Source organism: Glycine soja, chromosome 2 (assembly GCF_004193775.1).
Source record: "Glycine soja cultivar W05 chromosome 2, ASM419377v2, whole genome shotgun sequence".
Lineage (NCBI taxonomy): Eukaryota > Viridiplantae > Streptophyta > Magnoliopsida > Fabales > Fabaceae > Glycine > Glycine soja.
In genome coordinates, this window is record NC_041003.1 from 45,743,366 (window position 1) to 45,765,561 (window position 22,196).

At 31.3% G+C, this 22,196-nt stretch overlaps 2 protein-coding genes across 6 annotated transcripts; one reads left to right on the forward strand and one right to left on the reverse strand.

Moving 5' to 3' along the window:
• The first annotated feature begins 996 nt into the window (after window positions 1-996).
• LOC114398421 (protein INVOLVED IN DE NOVO 2-like) lies at window positions 997-9,621 on the forward strand. 5 transcript variants are annotated; one of them, XR_003663600.1, is made up of 12 exons: window positions 997-1,345; window positions 2,172-2,519; window positions 2,688-3,035; window positions 3,207-3,698; window positions 3,885-4,241; window positions 4,402-5,343; window positions 5,496-5,677; window positions 6,478-6,567; window positions 6,670-6,957; window positions 7,900-8,109; window positions 8,381-8,504; window positions 8,808-9,040. XR_003663600.1 is itself a non-coding variant. In XM_028360615.1 (12 exons), the coding sequence occupies exons 2-11, from the start codon at window positions 2,204-2,206 to the stop codon at window positions 9,042-9,044; spliced, it is 3,462 nt and encodes a 1,153-aa protein (XP_028216416.1). In that variant the 5' UTR covers window positions 999-1,345; window positions 2,172-2,203; the 3' UTR covers window positions 9,045-9,053; window positions 9,311-9,621. The 5 variants fall into 5 exon arrangements, 4 of the variants coding, with proteins under 4 accessions (XP_028216431.1, XP_028216416.1, XP_028216424.1 ...); XM_028360615.1 differs by lacking the exon at window positions 8,381-8,504 and adding an exon at window positions 9,311-9,621 and having other exon boundaries at window positions 999-1,345; window positions 8,808-9,053; XM_028360623.1 differs by lacking the exon at window positions 8,381-8,504 and adding an exon at window positions 9,311-9,621 and having other exon boundaries at window positions 999-1,291; window positions 8,808-9,053.
• A 1,540-nt stretch (window positions 9,622-11,161) lies between these two features.
• On the reverse strand, window positions 11,162-13,501 carry LOC114398449 (expansin-A4-like). The gene is made up of 2 exons (XM_028360649.1): window positions 12,835-13,501; window positions 11,162-11,812 (listed from the first exon to the last, which is right to left on the reverse strand). Exons 1-2 carry the CDS (start codon window positions 13,296-13,298, stop codon window positions 11,503-11,505), a joined length of 774 nt encoding a protein of 257 aa, XP_028216450.1. The 5' UTR covers window positions 13,299-13,501; the 3' UTR covers window positions 11,162-11,502.
• Window positions 13,502-22,196: the final 8,695 nt, after the last annotated feature.

The following is a 22,196-nucleotide window of genomic DNA, read 5'->3' on the forward strand; positions in this document are numbered from 1 at the left end:
ATTTATAAATCAAACTTTTCCCACATAAGTTCATCTAAAATTGATTTACTTGTGACAAACTCACCCTTTCATATGTCAAGTCGTAACATAAAAAATAATCATAATTGACACTAATGCTAGAAGAACAGTTTCATCATACCATTCAATATTCAATGTCAACATTATTGAGGTGACAATTTTATTTTTGACGAGATGGTTTGAGGTTTTTAATCCATCAACCCACTTTCATCCACCCTCGTGTTTTAAGTCATCAAAAAAATGGGTTGAGAGAGGGTTGAAAGAGACTAACTCGCCAACCTATTTTTATATATATAAAAAAACTTATTTTTCTTAAACTTATTTTTTTACATGAAAATAAATCAACTTATTTCAAGAGTAATTTTTTATAGTTGTCTTTTATCCTAATCATTGATTTTCTTTAAATCTAATGGTTAAAACTAAATACTTGTTACAACCATTAAATTTTAAGAAAATAAATAATAATAATGAAGAGTAACTATAAAACATCAATTTAAAGCTACACGAAAACTATGAGGCATGGATGCATTTGAGGTGGGGAGTGAAACAAGGTCATCAATGTGGACATCCTAGATGAATTTTACCACTAACTTTCAATTAGACCATGAGTTTCAAACTTTTATACACTGAAAAAATAAAAATTGATAAAAACTTTGAGTATGATTTCATAACATATAAGTGTGATAAAACATGTCAATTTATCCTATCCATCAAAAGTGAGTTGATCTGTTCCACTTCAAATAAAAAAAGTAAGTTAAAAGTTAAACATATTTAAATGAATTTAATTAATTTTATCTTTTAATAGTGTTAAATAATGAATATCTATTAAAAAATTAAATGCATTACCTTAAATTTTGAATTCTAATTTATTTAGAAAAAAATAAATTAAATAAATATTAAAAATGTATGTCCTCTATATAAATATTTATATAATACATGTACCGTATTGATAAAAAAATAGAATACATGCACGGATGCATGTATGTACTCATGTTCCAATTCAGGAAAAAAAAGAAAAGAAAAACTCATTCTCCATTTCACTAGTGCTCCTCCAAGTTAACGCCTTTCTGGGCTACTGGCACCGTCTGTCTGGGAAACGCGAAACCTCAATGGCAATGGCAATTGCTCATAGCACGCACTCTACACTTCCCAGCGCGAAACCCTAGCTTCTGAGTAGCAGAGTTTTCTTTATCGTGTTCCACTCCCTCGAATCCGATCACTTTTCCTCTTCAATTTCGCTCTTGCTGACCTTTATCGTGCCAATTCGCTGAAGGTGAACAACAACAACAATCCTCTTAGCTCTATTCCTCTCATGTTTCCCCAATCGGTATTTTTTTAATCCTGCATTTTACTTTGAGAATTTAGAATTGATCGCTTGCAGTTGAATACTTTTTATTTATATTGTTCTGCAATCTGCATGTTGTTTTCACTGGAACTTCATATTTGTGCAGTGAATTTCATTATCATTTTCGTTTTTATGCTTTTAGGAGTTTGGCCGTGTTGTTAAGAGTCGACGTTGCTTTCTTTTATTTAGTTTTTGAAAATATGTTAATTTGATTTTTTTTTCCCTTTCGTAAATTTCTCTCGATGCTTGCATTGGTTGATGTTTGGTGACAATTCCCATTTCCGGACAATGTGACACAAGTTTTTTGTTGATTACGCCAGGGCTTTATAAAAATTAGAAAAGACAAAAAAGGAGATGTCTCTTTGCTTACATGCTTGATCGTTGTTGAACATTTCACTTTATTATGATTTTCTCGTTTTGATTAGAAGTTGCGTACCTTTTTCTTCACTTTGGTTCTAAGATGCATGTGTTCATGCATTATTTCTTTCTTCTAAATAATACGATTCCATAGATCAAGGCGAATTCTAATTTCTAAAATTGTACTTGTTACCAAGGTTTTAAATTGCGGTTTTGTGGATTTCTTGATATTACGGGGATATTGAGGTTGGATGCTGCCACAGTTATGGTTGTGATGCAGTCGCATTGTGGTTGCAGACACCCAAAAACCTTGACGTTGAAACTGAAATCGTGATTGCAGACCCTTTTTAAAACCTTGCTTGCTACTTCACAATGATATTTTTTGGAATTGATCAGTAAACCCAACACAACTGCTAGTACTAACAGTCTAAAATTAATTTGTATCTTTCAGGTGCCATAATATTAAGCCTGGGAGAAACCTTAATGGCTCACTGTTCTAACAAGGATAATGACCCAAGTGCATCTCAATTAAGTTGGTGGTATGTAGATATATCTTATCAAGAACTAAAAAAGGGAAGTTACAAAGTGATGCGCTCAGATGAAACTTTCATTTGTCCGTACTGTCCTGAGAGAAAACAGGATTATAAGTACAGGGAACTCCTTAATCATGCTTCTGGGGTGGGTCGGAGTAGTTCAGAAAAGAGAACTGCAAAAGAGAAGGCTAATCATCTGGCTTTAGTGAAATATTTGGAAAAGGATCTTGTACATATGGATGTCCCATCAAAACCTGTAGATAAAGGTCTTCCTGTTAATGAAGTTACTATAACAAATTTTCTGTTTAAAATTTTTCCCTTGTTTCTTATGCTGAAACTTACCACAATTCACAAGGATAGTTGATGGAATAGTGCAGATATCTGATAAAGTAACATGACAACAGTCAGCACTAACACTATTTTTTGTCTTTCAGGTGCCAAATTATTAAGCCCAGGAGAAACCATAATGCCTCACTGTTCAAACAAGGACACTGATATAAGTGCATCTCAAATAAGTTGGTGGTATGTGGATACATCTTACGAAGAACTCAAAAACAGAAGCCACAATGTGAAAACCTCAGATGTGACTTTCATCTGTCCATACTGCCCTAGGAGAAAACAGGATTATTTGTACAGGGAACTCCTAGAACATGCTTATATGGTGGGTCGGAGTAGTTCTGAAAAGAGAAGTGCCAGAGAGAGGGCCAATCATCTCGCTTTAGTGAAATATTTGGAAAATGATCTTATTATTATGGATGGCCCGCCAGAACCTGTAGATAAAGGTGATCCTGCAGTTAATGAAGTGGCCATATCAGTTCACGATTTTTTTTATTCCCAAGTTACTGAATATGAAGAAACTTGCCAATTTATAAAGATATTTTAATGGAACAATGAAGATGTCTGTAAAGCAACATGAGAGTAGTCAGTACTAACACTAATTTTTTATCTCTCAGGTACCAAATTAAGCCTAGGACAAACTGTAGAGGCTCAATGCTCTAACAAGGAGACTGGTATGAGTGCATCTCCAATAAATTGGTGGTATGTAGATAAATTTTACAAAGAACTCAAAAAGGGAAATCACATTGTGCAAACCTCAGATCAGACTCTCTCTTGTCCATACTGCCCTAGAAAAAGAAAACGGGATTATGTGTACAGGGAACTTCTTGAGCATGCTTCTGGGGTGGGTCAGAGTAGTTCACAAAAGAGACATGTCAGAGAGAAGACCACTCATCTGGCTTTAATGAAATATTTGAAAAATGATCTCAAGTATATGAATGATCCATCAAAATCTGTGAATGAATGTAACCCCCCAGTTAACAGGGGGGATCAGAGCAGTTCACAAGAGAGAAGTGTCAGAGAAGACGCTACTCATCTGCCTTCAGTGAAATACTTGAAAAAGGATCTTACAAATGTGAGTGGTCCATCATCAAAACCTGTAAATGAAGGTGATCCCCCTGTTGTTAATGAAGAAGTTTTTCTAGTTATTGGTTATGCTGAGATTGGTTAATTCTATTCACTATGATGTATAATGGAAGTATTCTGTGAAGTAAATTGTTTTTTTTAATCAAAATTAAAAATCTGCAAAGTAACATAATGGCAGTCAGTACTAACACTGATTTTTTGTCTTTCAGGAACCATAACAGTAAGCCCAGGAGAAACTGTAATTGGTTGCTGCTCTAACAAAGATAGTAATATAAGTTCATCTCAAATTGTGTGGTATGCAGAAAATTTTTATGAAGAACTCAAAAGGGGGATACACAATGTGAAAACCTCAGATGAGACTTTCAGGTGCCCATACTGCCCTAATAAAAAGATAAACCGGGATTATGCGTACAGGGAAATCCTTGAACATGCTTCGGGGGTGGGTCAGAGTAAGTCTCAAAAAAGAAGTTTCATCGAAAAGGCCAATCATCTGGCTTTAGTAAAATATTTGAAAAGGGATCTTATGAATGTGGGTGCTCCATGTCCATCAAAACCTATGGATCAAGGTGATCCCCCTGTTAATGAAACAATTATAACAATGTTTCTGTTTCTTTTTCCTTGTTACTGAATATGCAGAAATTGGCCAATTCACAACAATACTTTGTAGAACTAATCTATAAAGCAACATGACAACATTTGTTGCTAACACTAATTTTTAACTTTCAGGCACCAAAACAATAAGCCCAGGAGAAACTTTAATGGGTCAATACTCTCATAAAGACAATAATATAAGGGAATCTCAAATAAGTGGGTGGTATGTACATAAATCCTATGAAGCACTCAAAAAGGGAAGCCACAACGTGAAAACCTCAGAAATGACTTTCTCTTGTCCATACTGCCCCAATAAGAAGAGAAAACGTGATTATCTGTACAGGGAAATCCTTGAACATGCTTCCGGGGTGGGTCAGAGTAGCTCAGAAAAGAGAAGTGCCATTGAAAAGGCTAATCATCTTGCTTTAATAAAATATTTGGAAAAAGATCTTATGATTGTGGATGGTCCACCAAAAACTGCAGATGAAGGCAGTCCTCCTTTCAATTTTGAGAAGCAGTTTGTGTGGCCATGGACTGGGGTTGTGGTTAATATTCCTACTAGACTGACAGAGGACGGACGTTGTGTTGGGGAAAGTGGTTCCAAGCTGAGGGATGAATACCGAAGTAGGGGATTTAATCCAAGAAGAGTCCGCATTCTTTCAAATTTCTGTGTCCACTCTGGAACTGCAGTTGTGGAATTCAATAAAAATTGGACAGGGTTAGATAATGCTTTAGCATTTGAAAGAGCATATGAATTAGATCATCATGGGAAAAAAGACTGGTTTGCTAATACACAGCATAAGTCTGGTATTTATGCATGGATTGCTCAAGCTGATGACTACAAGATGAACAATATCATTGGGGAACAACTGCGGAAGATGGTGGATATCAAAACAATATCTGAACTTATGGAAGAAGAAGCTCGGACGCAGGATAAACTTGTGTCCAACTTGAATAACACTCTTCAGGTCAAGAAGAAGCGATTAAAGGAAATGGAAGTAAAATATTATGAGACTTCACGTCGTATGGACATTGTAATGGGGGAAATAGATAAGCTCACTCAAGGTCACAATCAAGGTATCTATTATTGTTGAATCTAAGTTGTTTTCTTCTCTAATTTGGATCATGAATCGTTTGTTGTTTTTGTTAGTGTTCTGCTAGATCTTCTACAATACATTTCTGACATTTCATTTTTTTAAATGATGCTGAACTATTTTATTGATATTCAGAGATGAAGAAAATACAGTCAAGTGCAACTCAACACTTCCAGAATATTTTTAATGGTCATGAAAGGCTTAAGTTGCAACTAGAATCTCAGAAAAGAGAGCTTGAGTTGCGGAGAATTGAATTGGAAAAACGTGAGGCACGTAACGAAAGTGAAAGAAAAAAGTTGGAAGAAGAGATTATGGAGGTGTAGTGTTTTCTTATTACTGTTGCATCTCTTCTATCATGCTGTGATTGAAATTCCTATGAAAGGGAAATTGAAGGAAAAAATATTGTTTAAGGATGATTAATTAAGATGATCAACATTTACATGTTTTAGTGATTTCAATGGAGGAGTTGGTCACCAAAGTTAATAAATTTTCCATTTTTACTTATCAAGTTTGATGATCAGTTGACTTTGTGGAGAACTTAGTCCAAGAATATAATCCAATTGATTCCTATTATTGTAGTATGCAATTGAAGGCTACACATTTTCATTGTTCTTTGAAAATCCATTTTTGTTTATTTTGCCAGTCTTAAATGGACTGCATGAGATGGTTTCTGTCAATGAATATTGTAAATTTCCCTGAAGTGTGTCCCTTTTCTTTTCTTTTTTTTGTGGGTGGGGATTTACTCTAGTCTTAGGATGTTAAATGTAGTGTATTTCAAAATGGATGTCAATAATAATAATAATAGTAATAGAACTCCATTTAGTTTTCATATGCTAAGGAGTGATGTTATGAGATGAAATTTAGGGAAAGGAGGGCAAAAATAAAAGCCAACAGTTTAGAATTGTATGTCCAAGAAATTCACTGGGATTTTTTTCTTTCTATTTTTACACTATTTTTTCCCTCCCAGTAAGGATGTGGAATCTAAAACAAAAAAATTGGCCTTATGTTTTTTTTTTTTGTGACTTTGTAATCATTTAACATTAACAATGATGATCTGTCCAATATTTTTTTTGTAGAATGTTATGTTTAGCAATGCTGATGTCTATTTTCTTTTTAGAATGCATTGAAAAATAGCTCTCTTGACATGGCTGTTCTGGAGCAACAGAAAGCTGGTGAAAATGTTTTGAAACTGGCTGCAGATCAAAAGGTTTGTGTAACCTGTTTTTTGTGCATTTTTGATGACTGAAAGTGTCATTGTCCACATCAGGATAGCTGGTTGTTAATGCTATTTGACAATCTATTTATCCAGCGGCAAAAAGAACAATTTCATGCTAAAATAATCCTGCTTGAAAGACAACTGGAAGTGAAACAAAAACTAGAATTGGAGATTCAACAACTGAAAGGAAAATTAAATGTCATGGCGCACATAGAAGATGATGGGGACTCAGAAGTTTTGAATAAGGTGGATGCTTTACATAAGGATTTAAGAGAAAAGGAACAGTCACTACGAGACTTGGATTCCCTGAACCAAACACTGATTATTAAAGAGCGTCAGAGCAATGATGAGCTACAGGAAGCTCGAAAAGAATTGATTAATGTAAGTGTTTTTTAACCAATTCTATCTTTTATTCCTTTTGTGTCAATTTTGTAAGAGCATCTTCTGAATTTTCTCATATTTGAATTCTTGGCTGTATGTAGAATATGGCTCCAGTCATGTTTTAAATGATGATTTTTTTGTCTTTTTAAATTGTTATATAATAAGAAGCATGATATTAATTTATTAATAAAACTGCCCTGCATATCGCACATTGCCAGATGCTCGGATGTACACGGTTGGTGTTATGCATTTAAACATGGGATGCATGAACATACTATTTCCTAGGTGCATTAAATGCCATTATTTCCAATATGGGGCATAAGGCTCAACCGTACACTGGAACAGGGAAGGGAAAGCAGTGGGGTTCTCCTTACTTTCTTGAATTCACAAAGAAGAAAAGAACTATTGGAGGAAAGAAAGCATTGGGTCTTATGAAAAGAAAAGGACATTTGAAGTCCAAAACACATTGGGAAGGGGGAAAATTGACATTTGTGTAAAATAGTTGGAAAATGAATCTTTAAATTGAAAAAACTAAAAATAATTAATTAAGAACATATAAGAGAAAAAGTGACAAATTTTATTTAAAATTTAATTAGTACACTACTTGCAGTTGCTCATATTTCTTAAATTTCAAATATGCGCGCGCAAATGTAATTCTTCTAGATGTTTTTGTAAAAATTATGTTAAGAGCATATCAAATTAATATTTCAAAACTATTACAAACCTAAATAGCATATGAACTATGTATACCATTACTCCCCTCCCCACATACCATACATTTGATGTAGTAACATACTGCAAATCACGTACATGTACCTGTTTTGAAGAGTATTGCAAACCAGATAACAATGTTTAAACTATTATAGTGTGGGGTATTCAATACTCATTTGTTACTCTCATGTTTTTAATTTTTTTACTTTCTTGAAATTTTATCTATTGCAGGGCATTAAAGAGATATCTTGTCGTGCTAATGTTGGTGTGAAGAGAATGGGGGAGCTTGATATTAGACCATTCCTTGAAGCTATGAAGATAAAATATAATAATGAGGATGCAGAAGATAGAGCTTCAGAACTGTGTTCGTTGTGGGAAGAGTATATAAGGGACCCAGACTGGCATCCATTTAAAATTACCATAATTGAAGGGAAACATCAGGTGTGCCTTACTTAAGCTTATAGATATCATTATCAAGTCTTAATCAAATCTGGCCTTTTCTGTTGTAAGCACTGCATTTGTCTGTATGTTGTTGTACTGTTGTCTGAAGATAATGAATGTCCTTGAAGGCTATTTAGCTAGAAACATGGAACTTGAGAAGCTTAATCTATAAACCTTGGATACCTATTTGGCCCCTGGAACATGTATTTCTCTCAATTTGTGTTGTCTGAAGAGCATTTTATTTTTATGATTTCATTTTCATGTTTTGCAGAAGTAGATTGTTTTTGACTGATTGATTTACCTGCCCTCGTCCCTAGATGAACTTTTGATGGCCACGAACGGGAAGAAAAGTTAATGCTGAATGTCATTGCTATATTAAATATTCTGATCAGCATGTATGTCGTTAATAATGTCATCAGATATTAATTTTAGAACTAAGATAAATGGTGCCTATATTTAAGAAAGTAGATTAGGATATCTATTAAATGTGGTTGGAACAGCGCATCTCCAACTTCTAGTCGTCTGTGCATGACCAGCTTGCTTAGCTCATTCCACTAGTTTGGGACAATAATTTTTCAATATATATCTATTTGATCTATACGATGGTTTTCATATTCATTTTAATCTACAATTTATTGCATTATTTCTCTAATATGTGTTTTTCTAACTTATCTGGCTTCTTGGTTTTTTCATATCAGGAAATCATAGATGATGAAGATGAAAAGTTGAAGGGACTGAAAAATGAGATGGGTGAAGGAGTCTACAAAGCTGTGGTGACAGCTTTGACAGAGATAAATACATATAATCCAAGTGGGCGGTATATAACCTCTGAATTATGGAATTACGAAGAGGGAAAAAGAGCTACCTTGCAAGAAGGAGTAAAATTGTTATTGATGCAATGGAAACTAACTAAACAAAAAAGGGGGACAATGTGAAGGCCGCCGGTATGTGTGTAAATTAAAATAAGGCACTACAATTTTCTTTTGAACTATACATTCAGAAAGAACAGGATTTTACTCATGCAATTTAGTAATTGCTAAAGAATTCAACATAGTACCTTGGGCGCCGGCTGCATCTTTTCTTAGAATATTGCTAGAAAATTTATAATATTCATAAAATTTGGTTTTTTCCTCCTACCTATTTGATCACTGTTTCAATGTAACTGCGAAATATAATACTGAAGGGTTTGATTTGGTTACAGGAATAAATAAACATGTTGCTTTCGCAGAAGGGCTAAATGGGCTTTGAAGCCAAGCCGTCACATCTAAGGGCTGAATATTTAAGGAATACAGGTTGTATTTAAACTAATTTTCTCTTTCCACTCCATAATTCTATGGAGGTTCTTTTATTACCAATCTGTGTTCATAACAATTATGCTTACTGTTTAGGTCAAGTTCCATCTTTGACCTAAACTTACAATTCAGATCCCTAAATGTGTGAAACATTCAATGTAAAGTGTTGAGATATGATAAAAATAGGCTACTAAGATAAATAAAAATTATATTTCCTAAATCAGCAACATAACAGAATCTGAGTCATCTCAACTTTTTTAAACAGCATTTCTAATAACTTGTTACATAGTTTTATGGATATTGACATATTGTGGGTTGAAATACGTGAGTGACTGAGTGACCAGTTACCAGTACTACTGGTATTTACTTCTCCCTGTAACTCCTGAAGCTCTCCCTCCTTGTCATTCTATGTTGTATTATTAGTTTGTTCTAATAATCAATAATTAATATATTTAAGAAATTACTTCACTTAAAATGTGGTCTTCAACCAACTAAATATATAAGAAGCTATTTACTTAAAAGAAATAAGTGCATGCCTCCTAAAGAGAGAAACCCAATGAAGAAAATGGCAATTAGTGTGTGCTGCATTGCAAAAATTGCTATGCATTTTGTCTCTGTTCCTTAACCCCACCAACTGAAATTTGGAATTGCAGTTTGAAAATCTACTTGGCTAAGGACCAGATAATGACAAATGTGCGAGCCTCAGACTTCAGAATCAGCATATTTGTTATTTTGGTTAAAAATCAGAATCGGCATATATTTAGTTCTTAACGGCTATGAAATTTTGTTCTCCTTAATTTAGATCTTGGGTTAAATAAAGGAGAAAAAAAATAAAACACTGCCACACCAGCATTTTCATACTCATTCATATCAGATTCCTCTTAATTGGTCAAATTAAGTTTAAACCCTCTCTTTGTTTGCGATATATTTCGAAGCTAAGTTTGATAAAAAAGAAAGGATAAAAAAATATTTTTAATAAATTTGTAAATATTAAAGAAATAAAAAAAAACACAAACTCAATATTTTTAATCTTTTGTTTTTTTTTATAATATATAATTCTTTTAATTTAAAAATAATATATTCATCTTCTCTTTACTCTTTAAAATCTGACTTTGAAATATACCACGTTTTATTGGACAAGTAACAAATTTCTTAAAATCCATAAACTTCTTATCTCTTACATATTTAGGCTTTTATGAGTTGTCTTGTGTTGTCCTTTCCCTGCTTCAACTCCTAAGCCCGTATATTTCTTAGAGTGAAATTCTACCTTATTCCAACAATCACTAAAGTCCACTATTTTTTAGTAAAATAAAACGAGAATAAAATTTTATTCAATAAAGAAAATTATATATTTTTCAACAAACCAAAGAACAAATTAGTTTTTTTTTTAATCCATGTTACTTTTATTTTGGCATCGAAGAAAGTTAGGAGAAACAACACGGAAGGTATAGAATCTACTTTGCTACCAATTTATGAAGAGACAAATACGGTCAATTAGCACCCATTCGCATAATTTTATTTTTTCTCCTTTTGCTTTTCGGCGCAGGCAAGCGTGCTTAACAGCTTAAGAACATCTCATGCATGCATCAAACACACTTTGTCAAATCTCAATTAGTAGCTTATCACTTCACCAAATCATATACGTAGTTGGAGGCAAAAGAGAAAATTATGGTTCAATCAGAGCCCGTAATACCAACTTAACTAAACAAAATTGACATCAAACATTCAAACCCCAGCCTAACAAAAGTGAACAAGAAAAATTATAAAGAAGAAAAACAAGATAAGATAAACACACTTGATCTTTTCATACAATATATATAAATATACTAAGATAAGAAACATAGCTGCGGGCTCATGCATTTGAAGCCACTTCAGCCCGTTACATAAAGTTTCCCTCCATTTTCCTAGAATCCTACTATAAAACTTCAAACTCGTATACCAAGACAACGAAAAAAGTCAAAAAGTTTGACTAATCACTACCACAACATTACTTTCCCACCATTTTTTTTCTCGCCGTTTCCCTTATATCCACATCCCAAGGTAAATTCAAAACTACAGAGGTAAAAAAAAAAAAAAAAAAAAAAGCCATGAAACATAGTAATTAGACTTTGAAATTTTTGCCGGTGAATGTTTGACCAAATTGCCAATTGGCGGGTACGAGGTTCCAGGAGGTGGAGGTGCGTCGGTCACTGGCTGTGACCCTGAAGGAGAGTGACTGACCAACCAGAACAGCGTTTGATTGCCAGTTCTGACCCCAGTTGCGGCTCATGCTCATCCACCCAGTCTTCGACCCTTTCACGCTCGTCTTCACGATATCCCCTGCACCCGCGACGTTGGTGATCAAAACCAAGTTGAAGTAACGGAAACCGTTGATCGTGAACCTCATCCCTCCCTGCTTACGGCAAGGCACCCTGCACATCACCGCACACAATCACGCTCGTCAAGGGCATTATTCGTAATTAAACACAACCACGAGGGCAACTACAGTTACATTCAGTAATCGCACGTAATAATAAAAGATGAATCTGAATTCTGGTTGGTTTCGTGAATCGTGCAATTACGCGGCAAAAGGTGCACGTTTGTCAAAAATCCTGAACCGGTTTCAGATGAACGGTTCAGGTTCACTCTCTTGCCCCCTCTGAACCATCAACGGTTCTTATAAGTTTTCACTTTTTCCGAATTACGAATCACAACCACTGTGTAGTATCTGTCTAGTCCCCGCCACAGCGTTGGAATCTTAGTACACTTTGTCGCTTTAACCGACGTCGCATTTCTGATTATGCGCTTTTGTACTTCAACATGGCCAAAAGCCAAACAAGCGCGTTTGTCTATTTTTTAATAACAACTATAAAATAACTAAAACAAAACATCAAAATCTTCCTTTCCTTAATTTTTACAATATTTAAATTTATTTTCTGTTTTTTGAATTATTAAATTCTCAATCATATATGGTTTCAGATACAATTTTTTAAGATATGAATTTAATTGAAATAAAGTACAAATTATTTGTAGTTTTGTACTATTCCTTAAACACTTTCATATGAAATAATAATAGATGCAATAATAGTGTAAAATTTGTAACTACAAACTTCCACTAATTATAAATTTATTAATATAGTAATTATCTTAAAAATTGTAGTACTAATATTTGTAAACTAAATAATACTACTAATATAAAAAATTTACATAAAAATATATTTTTTTAATAATTTTTCATGTCATTAGCAGTATACTCTTTAGTCTTATACATTTGTGATGAAATAATAAGTTAGAGTAGACAATAACACAGAACGTGGAAAAAAGAAAGTGTTAATGTATGTTGTTAATAGTATCTTTGACATTAGAAAAAGAATATAGGTGAAAAAGTAAAGGGTGAAGCTTGAAGTTGGAGCGAAAGAGAGAAGAGAGAATAGGTGAAAGGTTAGAACTTGACCTGCGGTAAGAGACGGGGACGATGCCGGCGCGGTACTGAGCGATTTTGAGGAACATGGGCATGGCCAGGTCGAAGTGAGGCCGAGGAGGGTTGCACCATCCTCCATTGTCGTTCGGAAGAGCGTAGTTTGGGGGGCAGAAGTTTGTGGCGGTTACGAAGATGGAGGGGCTGCCAGCGTGGCACCAGCTGGGGTCGTTGGCGCACTTTATCTCGAAGCAGGCACCGCAGCTCAGCCCGTTGTTGAACAGCGCCGTGCTCAGCGCCGCCGTGTTCACGCCGTAGCCCTGGCTGTACAGGTTCCCGTACCCGCACGCGCCGCCCATTGTCCCCGACGCGTCGCTGCCGCCGTAGAACGTGGCGTGCGCGGTCTCCCACGCGCCGCCGCTGTAGGCGCCCGGGATCCTCGCCTCGGTGGAAGTCAGAACAACGGCTATGAGGGTCACAATGGCGATGAGAGAAGGCATGGTGAGTGGGAACACTGAAAATGGGATTTATGACTTGTGAGCAGAGGAAGGAATACTCAACTCAACTGAGTCAGAGGTTTGTGTTCTGAGAAAGGTGTGTTGCTATTTATGGAGGGAGTGCCCGAGGAAACTGGGCCCCACTTTCATCTCTGCTTTGGACCATGTTCTTATCACCGTTTATTTGTGACTCTTGATTTGTTATGGAGGTATAAACATGTATACACACCTAGAAAGATAAGAAAGATGAATAATAATTGATAAGATTCATAATAATATATAGAGATAAAAAGAAAAGAAAAGAGAGGTGTTATAAATTAGGAGTGCTCAAATATTAAAATTCTAATTTTTATTCTAGGTTTTTTTCTTTTGTTGATTAAAGTGTTAGAAAATAGATTATCTAAGTGTGTCTTTTAAAAAAATAATAATAAATATATGAACAAATTGATGTGAAATTATTTTTATTTAATCGATAATTTTGATCTCAAGTACTGAATATATATTTGTGTTAAATATTTTGACATGAAATTTAACCATTAATAACAATTATTCTCGGATAGAATAAAATTGTTTTCAAGAGAAGAACTTCCAATACTATCAATAACAGGTTGGATCTACATGGATAGACCCATGCATGTTTGAATTATGAACAATTTTAGTTCCATTTAGTTATAACTATTCACGGGTCTTTAAATACAAGCAGATCTCTCCACAAAAACAAGTTGTCCATAAAAAAAGTTACATGAAGGATATTCAAAGTTCAAACCCTTGCTTTGTATGTTTAGGGGTAATTAATGACGTCACTGCCCTGGCAAGTTATGATAATTGGTAATTGGGAGTGATAATAAGGAGGTGGTGGTGTGCGAGAGAGTAGTGATGGGTATTATGGTGATGAGTGTAGGGGACCTTAGGACCTCAGAATTGATATCAAATCTCTTTCCTTCATTTGCAAGTCGTGCCATCAAACGAAACCATTTTTTTTTCTATTTCGGAAATTTGGCTTGTTCTTTATGTTGCTGTTACTGTTAAGTGTTAACTTACTATGCTTGTGTTTTTGTTTTCCCCTCATGTTTCAACTTTGGTGTTTGTTGCCTACTTGGACTCGAGTCAAAAGTTACCGGGATCCAATAGTGTGATGGGTTGCGTTGGATAATAAATAGCTTCACAATATGAATACAGTATAGTACGGATGTGATTTGTTTCCCATCTAAATATGTGGATAACTTTACATTGCTTTTGACTATTGCATTACTTAATCATTTTTATTGGGTAACTTTATTTTAAAATTCAATGTTATAAAAATAGAAAAAAAAAACAACAACCTATTGTTATAATATTTGAATAAACAAAATTCTAATAATATCTAATGTAATGCCTCTTAAACATATAGTTAAGGGTTTGCTTAAAAAAATATAGTTAAGGGTTTGATATCCGAATATAAAATATCATTTATTGGAAGATATAAGCTTCTTAAATAAGTTTCAATATTTTGAGAAGATGATTGACTTTATTAGAAAATATTGTAACTTCACAGGAAAAATATAATTATAATTCAATTGTTAGATAGATCAATAAAAACCATATTTGATATTAATTTGTTAATAATATAATAATTGGTGTAATTTGTGGTAATGTAGATTGATCTCTCCTCCATTTTCTTATACTATATTTTTAAATTAAAAACCATAGACTTTCTTGCGAACATATTTTAAATATATTGTTCTCAATCAAGAAAAGGATAGAGATAATTAAAAAAAAAAATAATATGTTCGAAAAACAAAACTTTTTTTTTACTAGATATTGGAGTGGTGTTTAAGGAATCTCCACTGTGGAGCCAATGGTCAACAAGTCGAAGAGAGGAACAGGAATGAATCATCAACAACAGGGAGTGCTGAACCTCCTATAAAAAAATTTACCTCCAAATTAATTTCATAAACAAGTTAAACTCTTGAGATACTAATAAAGTTGCTTGCGCATCAGAATGATGGTAGCAATTATCATAGTGTTAGTGTACAAAAAAAGAAATTCAGATAAAATATATTCAGACACTGTGATTTTCTTCTTCTTTTTTTTTCTTTGGCCTCAGGCACTGTGAGTTGATGTATGCGTAAACATATACAAGTGTCAAGTGAGTTAATTACCTCACCATGTATTTCATTTTTTCTAAAATAAAATTTAATATTAGTTAAATACATTTTTACTTTTTAGTTTTTACGTTTTCTTTTCGTAACACACGTAATAAGATTTCAATCGACATTATATCACCCATTCACCCTGTATGCTTTTCATATTTAATTTATAAGCAATATTATATATATAATTTATTATATTAAGATTATTATTAAACATATTAATTTTATTTTGTTGATATGTGAACAAGTTAATAAATAAAAATAATTTATTAAATAAAAGTTTAAGTATTAAATATATTGACATAATAAATATGAAAAATAAATTAATATTTTATTCTTCAAACCTTAGAGACACGTGTTAACAAAAAAAATTTAATCCTTAATTTCTTTTTCACCCACGTTAAATTTTTATTTACTTCTTTTCTTATTTTCTGTTACTTATCACATTATTTTTTAATTTTATATCTCTTCTTTAGTGAGTATAAAAACATCATCATTCTTTTATAATAAGAACTTATACTATTTTTCTGCATTATTAATATAAAAAAATTATAATATCAATTAATCTGAAATAATTAAAAATAAAATTTTCAAAGTAATTATTTTAAAAATCATCCTTTTTATATATAACAATACGTGACTTAATGACATATATTGTCGGTAGATTCTAATTAAAATCTCAAGTAATTATATGCCATATTTAATCAAATTTAAGTACAATAAAAATAATAATAAACCCCAAAAGTCAGAGTCAAGTCACTTATCACGGCTATTGCGCCTGCATATCCCGTTACTTTTCCCTTTCGTGTTTACTAAAATGGAAAGAAAAAAAAAATTCCCGTTCAACATACTCATTGATTGATTTTTCAATATTTTTAGGTTGATAGTCAGAAACTCTGTAGCAAAAACGGGAAAAGTCGGAGAAAGAAACTAATAAAGTAAAACATAATATTTTATGATTTTTAACGTAAAGAAACAGTGGAAATTATGAATAAAAAAAAGAAAATATTTATTTTAAATTTAATAATGTGGTAATCACTTTAGAAGATGGAAAATAAGAAACGGATAGAGACACTTGCCAAATTAATTTGTTAGCACATTGTATTCCATGTCAGGTTTGTCGAGTTCACACATGAAAGTGGTAACTCACTCGGAGATTGTTGCTATTTTACTTTTAAATTACGTTAACATTCATCTTTTAATATAGATTATTTACTTACTTGTTTGGTGAGAAGTGCTAATCTAGTTCTCATTTACACTGATGATCATCGTTTTAACGACAATTATTAGTTTAGAAAAAATAATTCATATGTTAACAAATTCAAGAGATTAGCATAACATTTTTTGTATCCGTGTATTCTTTTTCAAAGAAAATACAAGGCTAATTCTAACTTGAATTATAAAATTATTTTTATTCATAGAGCATTTTTTTTGCAATAAGATTCAAATTTCTGGCATTATTTACCACAACCCAAATCAATGTATGCGACGTTTTTAAAATCGTCGTTGAAAATACTTATATTTTATTCACACAATAATCAATCCTAAAATACCATAATCTTACAATTTCGTTGGGGAAAAAATAAAACGAAACAGTCTATTCGGAACGATCTCAAGACTCAAGTTCGAACGAAAAGGCTGTAAGCAAAGAGCAAACACGTAACAATTACATTTACATTTAGAAAATAATTACAGTAAATATTTTTTTTAGAGAAGCAGTGAATAATTTTAACATATGAACTGTAATTTTTTTTCTTTCATACCAAGACGGTGCACAGTGGTTGAATGGCTTAGAATTTTTCTTTTGTCGACAAAAAATATATTGATATAGTGGGGTATAAAGACGAACACTAGTATAAAAGATTTGAATTTGTGAATAGATTAAAAATAAATTATTTAATGAAGTAATAGTACTAAGTGAATCATTGATAACATGTGCATTGATTTTGGTTAGAGATATTATTATCTTTTATATATATATATATATATATATATATATATATATATATATATATATATATATATATATATATATATATATAACTTTTCTTCAACTTGACTTAACCTAAAAAGGCTAGAATTATCTACTTAACTTTTAAATATATCTTCTATGCCACAATTAATTATTTTAACTTAATGACTTCAAGTACAAGTATTGAACATACAATTATGTTACAAATTCAAAAAAAAATATTTACTACTTATAATAATTTTATTCGACTTAATTATAATTATCATTCATAACAATATTTGTGATTTCTAAAAAGAAAATGTGATAAATAAATTATTATTATTATTATAAAATAACACTCTTAAAATGTTAGGTGTTGACAAGATAGATTATTAATATAAAAAAAAAACATGTTCTCTATCTCACAACTATTAATATTGAAAACCACTGTACATAGGCTAAGAAATAATTAATTAGTATATATTTGGACTAAAATATTTTCCTTTAATTTTATTCATCAATTAAAAATCACAAATATACGGTGAGTGCTAAAAATACACTCTCAGACACATATTTTTAATGGTTAAAATTTATTAAAAACTGTAAAATTATAATAAAAATTTGTTAAAATATTATGTGAGACTATGTAATTTTTAACCAATAAGAGAAAGTTTATTCAAAAGAGTGTGTCTAACATTATGTGTCTAACCTAGCATTTTCCTAATTCACATGTTTTTCCAATTAGTTTAATTTTCTCCTTTAATGTACTAATAGTATTAAAAAAACACAAATGTCATTAATATATAACAACAATTATCTTTAGCTTTTTGTGTGAACGCGGCCAAGAGTTAGGGTCTCTTTTGTTCAAAGGAATGAAAGAGATATGAAAGTGAGTTAAGATGAAAAGAAGTGAAATATTTGAATGAGATATAGTGTAAAAGTATGAGATCACATCAATTTTCAAAGCTTTCATCTCAAATGCACTAAAGTCTAGATAAATCAAATACTACCTTAAGGATTAATCTTTCAAAGAAATAACATTCATTTAAATGACATTAATCTCTTAGGGGATGTTTATTTCACAAAATCTTACAGGATTTATGTGAATATGAAAATGGAAATGTATATTCACATGTTTGTTCGAAAGTAATCGAAAAATATTTCTAGACATCTTTTATTCTAATAAAAGTGAAATCTTGTTGCTTATATTGATTTTGTATTTAATTGATTTCCATTAAAAGATGATGAAGATATGGATTCTTATGGGGTGAAAATCATACTATTATATAAAAATTTCATTATACCCTAAATATTAATACATATTATCTCATTATCTGTCCAAAATTTTATTTTATGGGAATCTCTCTTTTGATAATAGAGGGTGTGAATTTGTATACAAAGGATGGGTATGTTACAATTGTTTTTTAAATTTAATTATTGATAGGAAGGCAATTTATCGATTTTCTTTTTGTTTACTTGGGGTGTGGGTAAAGTTTTGCTGTACATGTCTTTTTGTGTTGCATGTTTTTATAAGACTAAAGAGGATATTTTGGTGTTGTGTTTCTTTCTTCAATAGTTAGACGTGTTTAAGGAATTTATTGAATAAATTTATAAGATTCTTTACTGATATTTGCAAACTGCAATGTCTAGCTTTGTGTATTATTGTATAGGTACATATCATAAGTTGTTTAATATAAAAATGACCTTTTAGTAATATAACACAGATTTTTAGGAAAAAATTAATATGAACCAAACATATTTTTAAAATATTCCTAAAAATATAAAAAAGATTCCCAATCATTTTTAATAGTCAAACAAACATGTTTTTTTGAAATACTTAAGAATGTCATTCCCATCTAATATTCTTTGAAATAATATTCCCAAAATCTTATAAGATTATGTGAAATAAACATCATTTTAATATCTTTTTTCACATATATTTGAGATCGAATCCTAGTTAAGTGCTTAAAAAAATAAAGGATGAGACTGATTATTTGTTAATTATGTCATACCACGTCGATCAATTATTTTTATTTTAAATAAATATATAATCGTAAAAATATTAGTTAAGTTTTAGGTTGTTTAATAAAAGATTTAGATTTATAAAACATCAATCATGTCAAAATAAAATTAAGAAACTAAAACATTAATAAATGTATAACGTAAAGATCAATTGTAGACACAATTTATACTCACTAGTGTAGCGGAAATAGGCACTGCGTGTCTTTTTATCCAAATTTATATTATTTAAAAATATTAAGTTTGATTTTTAATAATTTTTGTTTTTGACAATTTAATATGAGAATTTGAAAAAGAATGATGTCTTGTGAGTACTTTAAAGGGTGAATAAAAACTAATGTTATGAATAATTAAAATAATAGTTAAAAGATTAAAAAAATAATAAGGAGAATATTTCTTTTATTATAGTTGTTTTAGGAACCCTTTAATCATATAGTCATATACTTATTATATTAGTAGAATATTTGATTATTCGATGGAACTAAGAGTTGAAACTTTTACAAAAGGCATGTAGAAGATGAATAGTAAGTGGAACAAATTCAACGGATAAAGATGTAGCAAAGTGGGTCCCACCCCATGCGATCGAAGTGTCCACCGCATTCAGCGCTCCACGTATCACGCCCTGCGTCTTCCCTCCCGCATTCTAACGTCACACTCACTCACGTACCCTTTTTTACACAAATGACTAAGTTTTTATAAATAAATTACAAGAAATAATAGATTTTTTTAAATATTACGGATATCGATAAATAGTGTTTTAAAATATGATTTTATATAAAATAATCTTATTTTAAAACATAACTTTAAATAATCAGATTTTTTTAAAAATAAAATACTGAAATCTTAATTTAAAACACGATTTTAAATATTTTTTTAAATAAAAATTATAAAATTGTGATGACTTGTTTTTTTTTTTTAAATATTGAAGGCTTTTAAAATTTCAATCTTTTAAAATATGTTTTTCTTAAAAAGATTAAAATCTTAATTACAATTTCAGTCTTTTTCTTTAAAAAATAATATTTGAAGTCATGTTTTAAAATGATTTTAATATCTTTTATTTTTAAATTTTGACTTTCTAAAATCATGTTTTAAAATGCTATTTTATATACCGCTGTGTTTTAAAATATAACTTATTCATATTCATAATATTTTAAAAATTTATTCATTCCTATATTTTTTTTTAAATTACCCATTTGTGTAAAAAAGCGCACTCACGCGCGTACTACTAAACGGGACGGAGAACTTACCATCTTTTATCGAAGGACAATTCAGTTTGCAACAAAAAAGAAAAAGGGTTTATTTTCTATGAAATTAAAAACTATCCTAAAAAATATTATCAATAACAAAATCTTACTTAGTTTTTACAATGTCGGTGCATAGTTTTCTCTCTTTATTTTAAATCCCTTATTGAGTCATTTAAATTTGTTTACAACTAGAGATATGACCTATATACTAGTTTTTATTTTTATAAGATTTAGACAATTCTTACTTAGTTTACAAGAAACTCGTTTTGTGGGATTGAATTAAAACATAGAGCTTGTTGTATACAATGTCCTGTTATTAAACTAAGTCAAACATAAAGCCCCGATATTAAACTAAGTCAAACCATTATGTATAACAAATCAACTTTTTTCAATTTTCATTGTTGTATACAATGTCCTGTTACACTGTCCAAAATAATAATAACATTAATTAAATTTAGAAAGATACATGAAAAGTTAATGTTCGAGACTCACCCTAAACTAATTAAAAAATATTAATTGCTTTCACGAGTATTTAACTAATTATTTTGATAAATAATAAAATAAAGCTATAATTTGCATCAGAATATTCTTCAAATTTGTTTAGTCTTTGTGACTACTCACTCACTCCTGTTTCACCTTCTTAGGCGTGACTTGGTTTAATTATTCGATCGTAATATCTACCAAATCAGCCAGATTTGCCACGTAGTGTGTATAATTAAACCGTAGTTCAACAACTTCGTACGTGCACCCACCATTACTAGTTGACTCTCTAAATGCTAATGCACAATGTGATCCATAACAGTTTTTATCCAATATTCATATTTGACTTCAGCGTCTGAAATTCTAAATTAATTTATTTCAATAACATAAATTAGTTTGTGCTCTTGCATTGGTCATTAGACTATTGTTTTTGTATTAATTAGAGCCTTGTTTCTTGCCATGCATGCACAAGTGATGGACCTGGAAAACGAAGAAAAGGGAAGAAACAAGTGAAATGCGTGCTAACGTTTTTCCTACTACTACCTACCAAAGTAACAACACATCTAAGTCACATTCACTTTCTTCTCAGGTAGGGATGCTAACATTGTGCACTTGTGAACGTGTTTATTATTTCACCTAATACTATTAAAGGTGTTTCGATAATATATATGCCTATTGCAATTTTCACAACTTTTTATTATATTAAAAGATTTTGTTCAATTATGACTCTTGCACCAGAAAAACCAGTAACAATAAATTTGGCTTTCAACAAATAACAACTGCACCAGAGCTATAACAAAGCATATATTAATAGGACTCGAGTTTGGGCATCAAGTCCACGTTCTGACCTTACCCTTTTGGCCTTTTTCTAATTTTTATTTTTCTGAAAAGTGATTTAAGGACAGGCACTATTGATAAATTTCAAGCTCTATTATTAAATATTTCTATACTAATCTGCAACAAGCATCGATAGCTTTAGGACCTAAAATGTTTTTATCATTCCCAAGCTCACACACAACGCATTAGATTGGTCTAATTAAATTTGAATTTAGAATAATAAATGGTTTAGTAATAC

What these genes read in the sequence shown, in the direction of transcription:
- LOC114398449 (XM_028360649.1), bottom strand. Translation starts at nt 13,298, where the DNA reads ATGCCTTCTCTCATCGCCATTGTGACCCTCATAGCCGTTGTTCTGACT. An exon ending in GTCCCCGTCTCTTACCGCAG is followed by an intron (nt 11,813 to 12,834) that starts GTCAAGTTCTAA and finishes GGTGATGTGCAG; the next exon opens with GGTGCCTTGCCGTAAGCAGG.
- LOC114398421 (XM_028360630.1), top strand. Translation starts at nt 2,204, where the DNA reads ATGGCTCACTGTTCTAACAAGGATAATGACCCAAGTGCATCTCAATTA. An exon ending in TGGAAGAAGAGATTATGGAG is followed by an intron (nt 5,678 to 6,477) that starts GTGTAGTGTTTT and finishes TTTTCTTTTTAG; the next exon opens with AATGCATTGAAAAATAGCTC. An exon ending in TAATTGAAGGGAAACATCAG is followed by an intron (nt 8,110 to 8,807) that starts GTGTGCCTTACT and finishes TTTTCATATCAG; the next exon opens with GAAATCATAGATGATGAAGA.